Source organism: Bombina bombina, chromosome 1 (genome assembly GCF_027579735.1).
Source record: "Bombina bombina isolate aBomBom1 chromosome 1, aBomBom1.pri, whole genome shotgun sequence".
NCBI lineage: Eukaryota > Metazoa > Chordata > Amphibia > Anura > Bombinatoridae > Bombina > Bombina bombina.
Window position 1 is genome coordinate 1335524685 of NC_069499.1, and position 15415 is coordinate 1335540099.

A 15415-nucleotide genomic window follows, 5' to 3' on the forward strand; every position below is an offset into this window, starting at 1 on the left:
ACTACTGCCATATAGTGATGCACACGTTTAAGTTGCTGTATGTTAAATAACATATTGTTAGACCCTATCTTGTGGAACTCTCTGCCTCGCTCCATAAGACTCTTCCCTAGTTTTCAGTTTCAAATGCTCCTTAAAGACTCTTCTGATCAGGGATGCATACAATATACTCTAACATTTTCTTACCTCAGTTCCTCCTTTATTCATCCCCTGAACCCTGTCAGCATGTGTAAGCCCAGCTATTTTGTAGATCACCTTCATGAGAGCCGATTTACAACAGTGCAATTCTTGGCACGGCCCTCTACTCATTTGTCTCCCGTAAAAGCCACCTTTGCATATCATACCTATGTTTATAGCGCTGCAGAATCTGTTTCCGCTCTACAAACAACTGAATTTATATCATGTTGGTAAGCTATGAGGATTTTATATTTGTATTTTAGTAACTTAATTGAAACGTTTCAATTTAATTTCTAAACGTATAGTCTTGCTAGGTCAACCGACTGTGCTAGATTACAAAAACAGCCATGTTTTGCCCTAAAAGTGGATTTATTTGCAATAAAGAGAGTCAGGAGCATATTTTATATTTAATATTTATTTTATATATTTTGAAAATAACTACTTTATGCTTTCACCTAAAACATTTTTTAACCTTTTGTTGGTAAATTAAGAGCTCCCAGATAAGTTAGTAGCTGTTTTTGCATGTAAAGTACTGGGAGGGAAATGCTGAGTTTACGTGCGTTTTCCAGTAATAACAGAAATCTTCCTGCTCTATCGTTAAAGGGACGGTATACACCAATTTTCATTTAACTGCATGTAGTAGACACTACTATAAAGAATAATATGCACAGATACTGATCTAAAAATCCAGTATATAACCGTCTAAAAACGTACTTAGAAGCTCCCAGTTTAGCTCTGTTAAAAAGGTTAGCTGGAACGAACAACCAATGAAAGTGGTTCTAGAGCACAAAAAAAAGCAGATACTCCCCCCTCCCTCTGCATATGAACAGACTCTTTACACAAACAGGAGCAAGCTGGAGTAGGTTTACATCGGTATTCTCCTAAAACGTTGGTTAGGAGTCTGTAAATCAGTGCAATGTTATTTAAAAATAAGCAAAACTATACATTTAGAAAAAGAAAAAAAGCTGTATGGGCTATATAAATGGATCATCTACAAAACTTTTATGCAAAAAAAATCTACTGTATAATGTCCCTTTAATGCAATTTAAATAAAATAAATAAAATCTCTCTACCACAGGACATCTCCCAGCTCACCTTCAAACAAAAGTGTAAGAGTGTCAGCGAAGAGGAGTGCTGCTCGACGCTCAGTACTTTCTGACCCCAGAGCAAGTTGCAGATTCTCCTCAGCTTTCATAGCTACCTGCAAAATAAAGTAGACCCCTGCAGTCAATGTCAGCAATTTCAGGACTGTATTGGTGTACTACATATTACATTACAGGAACTGTAAAGTCTATATCTCATAAGCTATCTCTAATTTTGATAAGATTTTTTTTTTTTACATTTCATAAGAACATCATGTACAGATAAAGACAATCCATCAGAGACACATGTTAAATGTGTTCATAAGCAAACTGTTCACTAAACTTTTGTTTGTTCTTATAGTGCAAACAAAAAATAATGAGCTGGGAACCTCGGACCGATAATGCAAGGGTAGTATTGTTAAAAAACAGAAGTGCTAATTGCCTTGAGTAGGCCAATAACCTGCGATGTTCAGTTCAGCAGAAATGTACTCTAAATGCACTCTAGCTGAACACGTGGTAATCACTTCTGCAGTTTTCCATTTTCTAGTTCTATTATATAGAGAAATAGACACTTAGTTCTTTACTGACACCGGCAAATGTGTTAAACATATTGAGGAATTGATTTTCCTTAGAGATTTGTTTGTGCTTAAATCACGTCATTTTAACATAGAATGTTTTTATTACTGTAAAAAAAAAAAAAAGTTCAAGATTCTATTTTTCCTTTTAAATTAACCCACTATTAGATGTCATAAATGCCAACTAGGCTGATTTTTACCCTTACAGTTCTAATGTGTAATGTGACTAGACCAGTACTCTAAACTATGCATCAGACATTTCATTAGTTATGCAACCTCAATGTAGCTGCCATATTTCTTATAAGAGATCAATAACATTTTTGAATGAATAATTTATTACAGAAATCTTATTACAATTTTAATTATAATAAGAAATGCTGTCAATGAGTAAAAATTGGGGCTTTTTTCTAATTTACATGAAAGAATATTTTAAGCGGAAAAGAAATTTCAAGCTCATGTGTCCCCTGTGTACGTAGCTACCTGTTTGCAGAGGTACTCTGAGAATTTGCTAATTCCCTCCTCGTGAAGACCAAGCAGAGGAAAAATCTTGAAAAACCGCTCTACTTGAGGTAGGTCACCAGCTTTCGTTGCCACCTCAAACTTTTCGCTCACCAGGACTTTCAGATGCTTTTCTGCTTCCTGAAGGAGATGTAGGTTGGCATCAATCATAGAACCTTGTTGAGCAGAAAAAACAACAACATACAATCAGTGCCTCACATTATGGTTTCTGATTTCACCACCATATGTTAGAAGATTACGACCACAACAATGATTACATTATTCCTCATTAATAATTTCATACTGAAAGTCTTTTGTTCATACAAAAAATATTTTAGACTACAATATCTCTATAAAAGTAAACTTGAAACTAGAAAAAGAAAATGCATGTTTGTGCATGACTGATAATGGTGTATACATAATCATTAGTACACAGTGACAGATCCCACAGCGGTATTGGTTCACATTATCGCACAAGTATGAAATACATATTAACCCCTTAAGGACCAAGGACGTACGCCACACGTCCTCAAAAAAAAAATAGTTAATGACCGAGGATGTGTGGCGTACGTCCTTGGTCTGGAAAGCAGCTGGAAGTGATCCTACTCGCTTCCAGCTGCTTTCCGGTTATTGCAGTGATGCCTCGATATCGAGGCATCCTGCAATAACCCCCCTTGGCCATCCGATGCAGAGAGAGCCACTCTGTGGCCCTCTCTGCACCGGACATCGGTGGCCGGTATCGTTGGTGGGTGGGAGGCCATCGGTGTGCTGGATGAAGTGGAGGGGGGCGGGAGCGCGCACGGGAGCGAGCACGTGCACGGGGGGCGGCAGCGGGAGGGAACCGCTACACTGCAGAAAAATAAATGGTAATAAAAGAAAAAAAAAAAACACATTTAAATAAATAAATAAACAATCTAAGGGATCTGGAAGGGGTGGGGGGTTGATCTGGGGGGGGGGGGGGGAAGCTGCACTACAGAAAAGGGCAATTAAATAAAAAAAATAAAAACACTTTTTTTTACTAAACTGGGTACTGGCAGACAGCTGCCAGTACCCAAGATGGCGCCCATTAAGGGGGAGGGTTAGAGATCTGTTTGGTGGGGGATCAGTGAGGTTGGGGGCTAAGGGGGGATCCTACACAGTAGCATATGTAAATATGCTAAGAAGAAAAAAACCCAAATATAGCTTTTATTTTAGTACTGGCAGAGTGTCTGCCAGTACTTAAGATGGCGGGGACAATTGTGGGGTGGGGGAGGGAAGAGAGCTGTTTGGGAGGGATCAGGGGGTCTGATGTTTCAGGTGGGAGGCTGAGCTCTACACTAAAGCTAAAATTAACCCTACAAGCTACATAAATAACCCCATCACTGCTATCCATAATACACGTGTGATGCGCAGCGGCATTTGGCGGCCTTCTAATTACCAAAAAGCAATGCCAAAGCCATATATGTCTGCTATTTCTGAACAAAGGGGATCCCAGAGAAGCATTTACAACCATTTGTGCCATAATTGCACAAGCTGTTTGTAAATGATTTCAGTGAAAAACCTAAAATTGTGAAAAATGAAACGTTTTTTTAATTTGATTGCATTTGGCGGTGAAATGGTGGCATGAAATATACCAAAATTGGCCTAGATCAATACTTGGGGTTGTGTACTACACTACACTAAAGTTAAAATTACCTCTAAAAGTTCCCTACATGCTCCCTAATTAACCCCTTCACTACTGGACATAATACACGTGTAGTGCGCAGTGGCATTTAGCAGCCTTCTAATTGCTAAAAAGCAATGCCAAAGCCATATATGTCTGCTATTTCTGAACAAAGGGGATCCCAGAGAAGAATTTACAACCATTTAAGCCATAATTGCACAAGCTGTTTGTAAATAATTTCAGTGAGAAACCAAAAGTTTGTGAAAAAATTAGTGAAAAAGTGAACGATTTTTTGTATTTAATCGCATTTGGCGGCGAAATGATGGCATGAAATATACCAAAATGGGCCTAGATCAATACTTTGGGATGTCTACTAAAAAAAATATATATACATGTCAATGGATATTCAGAGATTCCTGAAATATATTAGTGTTCTAATGTAACTAGCGCTAATTTTGAAAAATAATGGTTTGGAAATAGCAAAGTGCTATTTGTATTTATGGCCCTATAACTTACAAAAAAAGCAAAGAAGATGTAAACATTGGGTATTTCTAAGCTCAGGACAAAATTTAGAAACTATTTAGCATGGTTGTTTTTTGGTGGTTGTACATGTGTAACAGATTTTGGGGGTCAAAGTTAGAAAAAGTGTCTTTTTTTTTCCATTTTTTCCTCATATTTTATAAAAAAAATTTATAGTAAATTATAAGATATGATGAAAATAATGGTATCTTTAGAATGTCCATTTAAAGGCGAGAAAAACGGTATATAATAATATGTGTGGGTACAGTAAATGAGTAAGAGGAAAATTACAGCTAAACACAAACACAGCAGAAATGTAAAAATAGCCCTGGTCCCAAACGGACAGAAAATGGAAAAGTGCTGTGGTCATTAAGGGGTTAAATTTAATTAGCACTGTTTGTTTGTTTTTTACCAGCAACAAAAAACAGAATTAACTACTTCAATGTCTGCTTTATTATGGCTTGTGATTTATTTATTTTTTACAATTGTGAGAGGGATGGACGTCGATTTACATTACATTCTTTATAATAATCTCAAGGATGAATACCACCATGAGTAAGCGTTTCATGTTTGAATTTTCACTTTAAAAAACACATAAATTGGAATGTAGTGATGTACTGTATTCACGGATGCCACTACAATAGTAAACATTCTAAAATGCATTTGTTAAATTCTGGTCAAATTAATCACTCCTCCAAAAAGCTTAGCTTTTTTTTTGTAGTTACTATATTCCACCTCCACCTTATTACCTTCCTTCCCCTGCCTGCTGAGCTCTATCACAGATTTATCCAAACACAGGTATCGGTGTATATGTGCTGCTGCCTGTTCATATTCTTCATTCTTCAGAGAGGTCTGTACACCATCCATGCAAAACTTAAGATCCAGAATGTCATCTGCTCTCTGGATGGCCTGATAAAGCCGACTCTAAAAGAAAAGACTTTGCTTATATAAACACAATATAAACTTACAGGGCATTAGAAATGTGGGTAGCTATGCAAAGCTGCCATAATTCAGAGCTCTCACAGGCTGTTTTTACTGGCATGTAAAATGTCTGCTATCTCAAATGATTTGGATTGACCATAGGTAATAACAATTATCCCTAAACAAATTAATTCAAAAGTTTCCCTTTCAGATACTATTTACATATCCCTGCCTGGTACTATTGAGAAAAGAACATTTCTTTAAACAAGTGACTACTTGGTCCACGCATTGCCACAATTTATTTTAACATCAGATTAGCACCCTCTACATGCCCCAAGTGGTGATCTGGCAGTGAACACCTTGTAATTACAAGAGATTTCTGTTGCTTTGCTATATAATAATACATCAGCCAAGTCTGTTTTTAAAACAACTTAACATCTTTTATTGCAATTTTTCAATAGCCAAACTCCACACACCATTTGCCTTATTTTTAGGAGCCAATCTAGGCTTTAGTCAGCAGACTAACAAAAAAAGTAAACAAGCACATCTTCTGATAAAATCCTTGGCTTTCTTTTTTTTTTTTTTTTTTTTTTTTTTATATGTAAATCTTTATTTGAGGTTCAAAAGAAGGTATACATAGAATATATAATAGAGTAACATAGTAAGCATATCGTAATGTAAACAATATTGAGCAGAGCATTGTAAATTGGTGTTATGCATTACATAAAAAGGTAAAGAAGAAAAGGACTTAATATGTACATACTGTAGTATACCAAATATGCTATATACCTCCACAATGATAAATGAAGCCACTTTTGGACCTCCAGTTTATGTGACAATGTTATTGGGGGTAAGCACCAACTAAGGAGACCACTTTTGGATCTCCACTGAACAACCTCATGTTTTATCTATATTATAACATAAGCATAGTCAAATATAACCATAGTAACAGTAAGCAAAATAGCACATTCTTTAGACTCTAAGGATGCCATTATATGAAATAAGGGAGTAACTGTTAGTTACTAAGTAAACAGATATGGGAACAAATTCGCATGAAGCTTGCGAGAGACACACACACTGACCTTAAAGGACCATATAACCGGAGTGAAATTTACACGTAGAGATATATAAATATAAATGTGGCGCACTCGTGAGTAGTAATCACAAAGAGGATATGTAGATATCCTGTCTAATACTATTTGCCTATATGGTAGTTGTCAACTTTGTGAGCAGAATAATTAATATTGGCAGTGGTACGCCCAATCAAGTAAGGTTGTGTGTTGCATCCCTGCAGGGCCTCTCATGCTAGATAATACTAGTCTGTAAAGGGGTTGTAGTGGAAAACATTTGTTAGTATAGGCTATGAGCCCTTGAACTATAAACAGTATTTATGTTGGTAGCAAAAAGTTACTCCACATTAAGGAACAAACAACACACTAGCACTCCGTTCAGTAGAGCTGGCTGCTATAGAGAGTCCATGGAGTCGTAAGCCACAAGGCAGTGTTTCATGAGACCGCTGTGAGACATAAAAATTAATTTCACACCCAAATGTTCTCATATATCAATCTTCCCTATGTGAAACTGAACAGAAACACTTATATGTCCCAACATTTAGCACAAGTCATCAATAAAGGCTTCTCAGTAAGCAGTCTCCCCGCATGGGGAGACAGCCATATAGCAAACTCTTAACAATTACAACCGGAGCAGTAAAGTTGCCTCCATACCTCCCAAGTGTCCTGAATTACAGATCGTATCAATAAAGTCCAGGTCTATATGCTTTAGAAGGTTGTGTCTCTAGTATGATCAACCAGCAGGGCAGTACTAAGTATTTAGTAATTCTGTCGGCAAACAGAGTAGTGTCCCAGGCTAGAAAATCAGTCCGGTAAGAAAAGGCTCTACCCTACCCCTGTTACCGGTATTCGGCTATCTGGACGGTCTTGGTTCAACCAACGACAGGGCCATCGCCTTTGAGGAGCGCAACTTTCCAAGCTCCCTGCCTTATTTAGTGTGAGTAGCTTGTGTAGCTGAACAGTGGGATGCCATCGGTCCGGTGAGTCGCAAGGTGGGGCAGAACAGTGCAGCGTTTTTTTTTCTTGTCTACTCACGGCACTTCCAGGGATTCCCAGGCCCCTCTGTTTCAACCCCAGAACACTGCGTGTCCACTCAGGAGACCCCGAGCAGACTACAGGTCTGTATGCTTCTTCCAATGTGGGACGTTCTGCCAAAGGTTGTCGCCAGTCCCCAGAGGCATCACTCCGGTCGGTCTCTGCGACAGTTCCGTTGTCATCTGCCGCTACGGAGCCCGGCACCAGGTATATCAAGTAATCTCCACCCATTGGGTCTGCTATAGTTGCGGGAGAAGTATCATCCTGCCTGGCTGTTAGAGTAAAGTGATTTGTAGGCCGCACAGTGGGTTTTCGCTCCAATGGAGTTGTTGTATGCATCCGATTCTCTCTGATGGCTATGCATATCTGTGAAAGTGTCCCAAAGCTGTCTGCAATGAGATCCGACAAGTTCCGAAAATGCTTGTCAAGTAGATCCGCCACTGAGTTCTCAAGGTGCTGCCACTTAGGTGTCATAGTGCTGTTGTCTAGGCGGGTAATAGAAGATATGAGAGTATATCCCCTAGAGTCTATGTGCTGTTAGATAGAGAGGGAAAAGAACAGCTTTCAATATCTTTTTATAGGATCCCGTAACCCCGGTAATGGGGGGGGTAATAATGCGGCAGTCCCAGTCCTGCGTTCCGTGGTTCCCACAGCGCTTAATGTTCGTAACATGCAGCTGCTTACAATATGGCTTCCAGGCCTGTGAGAATGTCTGTCACGCAGCTGATCCCAAAGAGCATAGGCAATAATATAGTCAGAGAATCCACTCTTGAGGTAAATCTAGGCTCCAAACATACAGAAATGCAGTCTGATAAATTAAGACAAGATTTTGTAGGTTTTGGTATCAACAAACTGCCAAATAATAACTTAAACTCAGAGAGCTTCATTGAGACACATCTTGCCGCTTTGAGAGTAGACTCCGCCCCCCCATCCTTGGCTTTCTTAATCACAAATAAAATGGTATGGCTGGAAATACATCTACTATATACAATATACTCCTGATTGGTTCTCAGTGAGTCACATGTATATCATGCCACCCGGACATGGGAAAGCTTAGTGAACACGTTGATGTCTCTTAAGGGATTGGATTTTCACACTGGTGTCTATATTGCAGCAGTGTTGCTTTGAGGTAGCAACTTGGGACAATTTTCTCCACTATCAAGCCTTATGACCAATTGAGGGATACCTCGCTCCACTGCACAGCTCATGAAAAGTGAACGGTTTGCAGCGTTGAGCAACAGACCTCACAGTGTGTCTTTTTAGGCATGAGTAATATAGGAGACTGCTACTGTTATACTTTGCCAGTACTTACACTATGGAAGCTGACATACAGTTCAGTATCACATTTGGAGACGCTTGTATTATTCTGTACTTCAGTCAGCAAACTACCATGCTAGTCAAATCATAAAGTTAGTACAAAGGGCGTGTCTGACCAGCGATCAGGTGAGGTCGCATCCTTCTGAGCTCTGGCTGAGTTCTTTATATACCACCGAATAAAAGGAATCTTTTACAGCAAACCTATTTGATTTTGGCACCTGGTTAGCAGGCTAACCTGCAGCATACTTCACGCTTGACTATCCGCTGTATTCTTGAAACTGGAGGTTGGAAACCAACGATAAGGGACTTGTGCGGCGGCACTTCATAGGCAACACCACCCCCCTCAATAACACAAGGGTTCTTGCCTTACTCTGCCACAATACCAACATGGCTCCTATTAACGCAACAGAACAATAAGTGATGAGGACTAACCGAGAGGGGTGAAAGAGAACGGTTTAATAAAACGTTACAGCTAAAATGGCCCCTGCTGAGGTAACAAATTCAATGGACATTTTTGGCACTCACTGGCACAAACTAGAGTTGATATTTCAAAATCTTATTGACCGTGCCCCTTTGGATTTCTTATTGAACCTCTGCCATAAAGGAGATCTACCTGCCACAACTGATGGTGTGATCATAGAGATTAAATTTAATAACCTAAATTATCAGAAGGGAGAGCCAACATACCTGAAATCCACTTACACCGCAAAGCATAGATCTCAACTGGAAAAAGCGCCATTGATAATGTTGAGCAAAGCACCAATAAAAAAAAAAAAAAAAAAAAAAACAGCTCACTGAGATCACCGCAAACAGCCAAACAATCGCACGGCATACAAAGCAAACTATTGCGGAGGGGAAAACTTCTGGTATAAGCAATATCCACACAGAGGCTGGGGAGGACCTCCTGAGAAGACAATATCGAAAACCAGACGGGCCTCTCATCTGTAATCATAGACCTGTCGAGTACCGGCGAAACAGCCAACAGCCAGCTGATGATCAACTTGCACAGAAATTTGAAAGTTGCACAGAAATTTGTACCTTGTGGACTCATTTGGAGGGACACTAAAGACAACTAACACTGGACTTAACCATATATTGATGCAGAGTGACAACCGATTGCACGACAATATATAAACACCAAAATGGACGCTCTCCCTTCCAAAATCAAACCCAGGTGCCGGGGGAAGGAAACAAAAAACCCTATACCATGTTACCTTCATTATTAGTATTTAGGAAAGATTAGCAATATATCTAAGCTAATCCCATTTCATACTGTTAGTTAAATCATTCATAGCGTAGTTTGTTTACTTCAGTTGATTAGTGTAAATAGGTTTAATTGTTTAAAATTTTATTTCAACACTTAGCTACTACGCTGCATTACTAAACTCCACAAGCATTCATTGCAATACTGTAGGAAACCCTTGTATTTCACTGTTATACTTCTGCTGATGGAGGCACTGTTATTTTCACAATGCTATTACTTTAAATGTTTTCTTGGGGGTATGTGGGGAGACTAATTCACGCGGGAACTTGTTTCCTTCACTCATATTTATATGCTTGATAATTTTCCAAATTATCCCTCGTGGCCAGCGGCCGAGGCCGCGTGGGAGATACATGTAAGATACACCTTGCTCTTAGCAAAGAGAACTAAGCTTTTGCGAACACAAAGTATTTTAAGGGGACAATATACCCTATTACAATGATAGCTATCTTCATACACACAATCCTTCTGTGGAGTACAAAGTCAAGCTTACACAGACTAAGTACAATTGCTTATAACAAATAGATCAGGAATCTTTCTTGCTATAATATTCTCACCATGACATCTGCTATGTAATCCCTCTAGCTAATATTAAACATAGAGATTATGTTTTCTTCTGAATGTTATTAGAAGGCTTAGTTAAGGCTTTTATCTATTAAAAAAAAAAAAATCCCTATATATTTACAATTTAACATTTATAAAGATCCAAAAGTGATCCACATTCATTGTATTAGGGACTAAAATGAGGAATATCAGCTAAGATATACAACTTTGTTTTATATTAAACACCTGCATTTCTGTTCAATGTATATTCTTTTTTTTATTATTAAAGGACAAAAGATAAATGTACAGAACATATGAAACACAAGCATTACATCAAATATTTGCATCTTCATCATACTTGATGTACATCAAAATGCATGCTTGGTTACATTTGTCCTCATTTTTTACCCTCATGGTTACATTTCGATGCAAGCCACTCTTGGATCTACAACATTGTTATGTCGAAGTTGTTTCAGATCAGAGTCAAGAGTGATATAACATTGGGGGAACAAACAAGGAAAGGTGCATCATTTGTATGCCGAAGACACCCAAATCTATCTCTCTGCCCCAGAACTCCTTCCTTGCTAACCCGAGTCACTAACCGTCTCTCTCATATCTCATCTTGGATGTCCTCTCAATACCTCAAGCTAAATCTCTACAAAACTGAACTCCTTATTTTCCCCCATTCTTCCAAAATCTCCACCCCCCATGTCTCTATAACTGTTGATAACTCCGATGTCTACGGGTCATACTGGACTCAGATCTTTCTTTCACTCCTCACATTCAGTCCTTGGCTAAAGCCTGCCGTTTCCACCTTAAAAACATTGTTAAAATTAGACATTTCCTTACACAAGACACAACAAAGATTTTAATCCACTGACTCATCCTTTCCTGCCTCGACTACTGCAACTCTATTCTCTCTGGTATCCCTAGGTGCCGCCTAGCTCCTTTACAATCCATAATGAATGCCTCTGCCAGGCTCATCTTCCTTGCACGTCGCTCTTCACCTGCCCCACCCTCTCTGCCAATCTCTTCACTGGCTTCCTCTTGCCTCCAGGATTAAACACAAAATTCTCACTCTGACACACAAAGCCCTCAATTGCACTGCTCCCCCCTACATCTCAGACCTTGTCTCCAGATACTCTCCCTCCAGTCCCCTTCGCTCCACTCATGATCTCCTACTCTCCTCCTCTCTTGTTACCTCCTCACATTCCTGTCTACAAAATTTCTCCAGATTGGCTCCCATCTTATGGAACTCACTGCCTCGCTCCACAAGAATCTCCCCTAGTTTTAAAAGCTTCAAGTGCTCCCTGAACTCTACAATTCAGGGATGCTTACAACCTACACTAACCTTCCTATCTACACTGCTATCCCCTAAAACCCCATAGCATGTAAGCCTATGAGCCCAGCTGTTTGTAGTTCACCTTCATAAGAGCCGACTACAACAGTGCAACTCTCGGCAGGACCCTCTCTCCCCATTTGATCCCTGTAATCGTTTTTATATACCACCTATGTTCATAGCACTGCGGAACCTGTTGGCGCTCTACAAATACCTGATGATGATAATGATAATAATAATAATAATAATAATAATACTTATCATACTTTGTTAAAGAACAAAAACAGTTATCTTGCTCTCTTTTCCCTTTAAGAGAGCGGATGCAGTAGCCAGAACCGAATACACAACTATTTTTTAAAGATAACTCTACTCATACATTCTGAAATTGCTATATAAACAGTTTCAAACTTATATGTAAAAAAAGCAAACTTTTGAGGATTAAACTAAATCAATGGACACTTAGTGATTTCAGTTGTTTTGGTAGTTAAAATATATAGCTGTGATACTAGTGACTTAATTCCGGGAGAACCATGTGAAAATTGTTAATATTGGGGGTTTTAAGTACAGTGTTGTGATAGATCTAATTTGTATAATCAGTTCTAGGAAGTATCTGGATATAGGAGCTCACTGTTCATGCAGTATTCTTAGGGGATCAATAAGCCTTTTTCACCTCCAAGAGCGTAATGATAAGCTATGCTCGTAGTGTTATGGTCTGTCCTCTATGTGGCTTCAGCCGCTAGCCGCAGTTTGAGTAACAGGGTGTGTGTTTAGTTTCTAGTTTATTTAAGGGTGCTTAAGCTGAATATGCTGTAATCGTGGGCTTGGAATATTTGTAATTACTATTTAGGTATCTGCTCCTATACTGAGAATTTGGTACCCCAAACGGATATTTATATAAAGATATATAATCAATATAGCCATTTGTATCTTAAATATTTTCTGGGACCAGGCAAGTTACACATTATTTAACCCCACATTTAGTTTGCATATGTTCTCTGGGCTAGATTGTGGAATTTAGGTGTGTTACATGCATATCCTCTATCCACTAAATTTGCTAGTAAATATGGCAAAGTCCTGGTATCTGTAAAAGGAGAGGATCCTGAATATAGGTGGTGTCTTTTAGCAATATTTTTGGTAGGCACTTACTCCATTGTGGAACCTGCAATGTGTTAAGATTTCCTACCTACGGAATAGGGTCTAGATCAGTTGCAATACTGATTGTCAGGGGACATGAAATATTCCGGCAGCAGCGGCCCGCATGGCTGTCCGGTAGATATTGTGGTCAGTGTTGTAAGTAGAAGTGCGCCTCTCTCGTTGGTGTTAATGTGTGCCGGAATTTTTTGCGAGGCATCATTTAGAAGATCGTTCAGCATTTCCATAGGAGCCAATTTACTATATTCGGCAGTGTTTTTCCGCATCATTGCTTTTGTGTAAAATGGTTGTGGGTAGCTTGACAACCATGTCGGTCTATATCTTCTTTTGTGGTATCCTCATTATCTGGTGTCATCACAGAAAATGGTGGTTCCGTGCAGGTATTTAATGACTTGTTCTCACCATCAGATTCAGTGTCAAATCGCAAGTTCTCTGTAGGCTGTAATGTCTTGACAGGTTCATCCACCCTCCAGTGTTGCTTTGGCAGCTCAGTACCCTTTACCGGAGTGATTCTATCAATGAAGGCTTGGATGTTTTATTTGGTGGGTAGTTTATCTATCAGGGCTTGGAACATGGCTTCTATTTTTATAAAGAGAAAGTCCTGATTGACTGTGGAGCCGGCAATCCGCATGGCTGTAGGTTGATATTGCATTGTCCCTTTCTATATAATGTGCACTCCGCAGGATAATAGGTATAATTAGTAGAAGTTTGAATGAGTCTATTATGTAGCGTAGAAATTAGATGTGATCCGTTCTGGCTAATCACCCAGGGGGGGGGGTGCGCTACCTGTATGGTTGCCACCGCTACAGGCCTCAATTGTCCTACTCCGACTCCTGGGTCATGAATACAGCAGCTCAGGATGAAGGTAGCTGTAAGTATTTCTGGTTACGATGTTAGTCGTAAGGTCGTTGGGTGCTGTGATTTTTAAACAATAATCAGCGGTTTATTGTTATTTCTCCTGAAGTTCAAGAGAGATGTGACTGATCAGAGTCGCTGTGGACATGCCCCCCAATGTATATTCTTATAAAAAAAAAATTGTAATGTTCAACTCCTCAATAAAAATAAAATAAAGTTAGTACAAAATGCATTTATTTGCATTTGTTCTCAGTTAAAGCAAATTAGGGACAGATATCTAGCAGAGTTTTATTAGAAATTGTGGAGCTAAACTAAATAAAAAGGGGGCAAAATAAATTATGAAAATATATAGCCAAAATAGTTTCATTATACATAACTAAACATTTTACATAAAAATATCAAGACTAGTACACATGCATCAAGAGCTGCAAAATCTGTTGGTGCTCTACAAATAAATAACCAATAATAATCATCATCAAAAGCACACTTAAGTAGCAACTTAAGTCCCTTAGGTCATCACCAGGAGGAGAAGGTACTGCTATGATGTTGTAGGACACAGAGAGGTCAAAATATATTTATTGATAATATGCTAGGAGCCAAATAGCGTCGATTTTATAATCAGTAAAAAGTCTAAGACTGAGCAACTTATCTCATTTTACTAATAGCATATGCACACTTGTTTTCATGTGTCCCGTCTGGAATACAGCTGGTATGTATGCTCAGGTTTCACAAGCCCACAGAAAAATAACAATGTATCTCTTTGCCAAGGTGTAATTAATACAAATATTATTTTATTCAGCATTTGCTATTTAATTACTATTCTAGTAATTATTACATTGATATTACCAAAAAAAACAGTTCAAAGTGTAAGGTGACTTCTATAGTTTAAGAATTGTGATTTTCTTTATATTAAAAACTAATCATGCTCTAGTGCAGTTTTATATTTCTTCTTTAAAGACATCAGCTAATTTTACTGAGGGCATCAGATGTAATACAAGATCATGTGAAACATCAACAGGGGTCTGCATTCAGATCCTTTGTTAGGATCCAAATGCGGAAGAAAGTGGCAGCTCATGAGATTCAACTCATTTCAAAGCCACATTTATTCTTGTTAAATTGACAGTCTACACCAGAATTGTTATTGTTTAAAAAGATAGATAATCCTTTTATTACCCATTCCCCAGTTTTGCATAACCAACACAGTTATATAAATACACTTTTTTTTACCTCTGTGATTATCTTGTATCTAAGCCTCTGCAAACTGCCCACTTATTTCAGTCCTTTTGACAGACATCCATTTTAGCCAATCAGAGCTGGCTCACCTGAACTCCATGAGCACAGTGTTTTTTTTTAATATATATATATATATATATATATATATATATATATATATATATATATATATATATATATATATATATATATATATATA

At 38.5% G+C, this 15415-nt stretch overlaps 1 protein-coding gene across 2 annotated transcripts in view; it reads right to left on the reverse strand.

Moving 5' to 3' along the window:
* Window positions 1–15415, reverse strand: part of COG4 (component of oligomeric golgi complex 4) — a 114178-nt gene that overhangs the window by 93886 nt on the left and 4877 nt on the right. For both annotated transcript variants that reach the window (XM_053702261.1, XM_053702271.1), the window contains exons 4-6: window positions 5240–5414; window positions 2312–2505; window positions 1270–1375 (exon numbers count right to left, since the gene is read on the reverse strand). In XM_053702261.1, the coding sequence (XP_053558236.1) occupies window positions 1270–1375; window positions 2312–2505; window positions 5240–5414 (475 nt within the window). The remainder of the gene's footprint in view (window positions 1–1269; window positions 1376–2311; window positions 2506–5239; window positions 5415–15415) is intronic.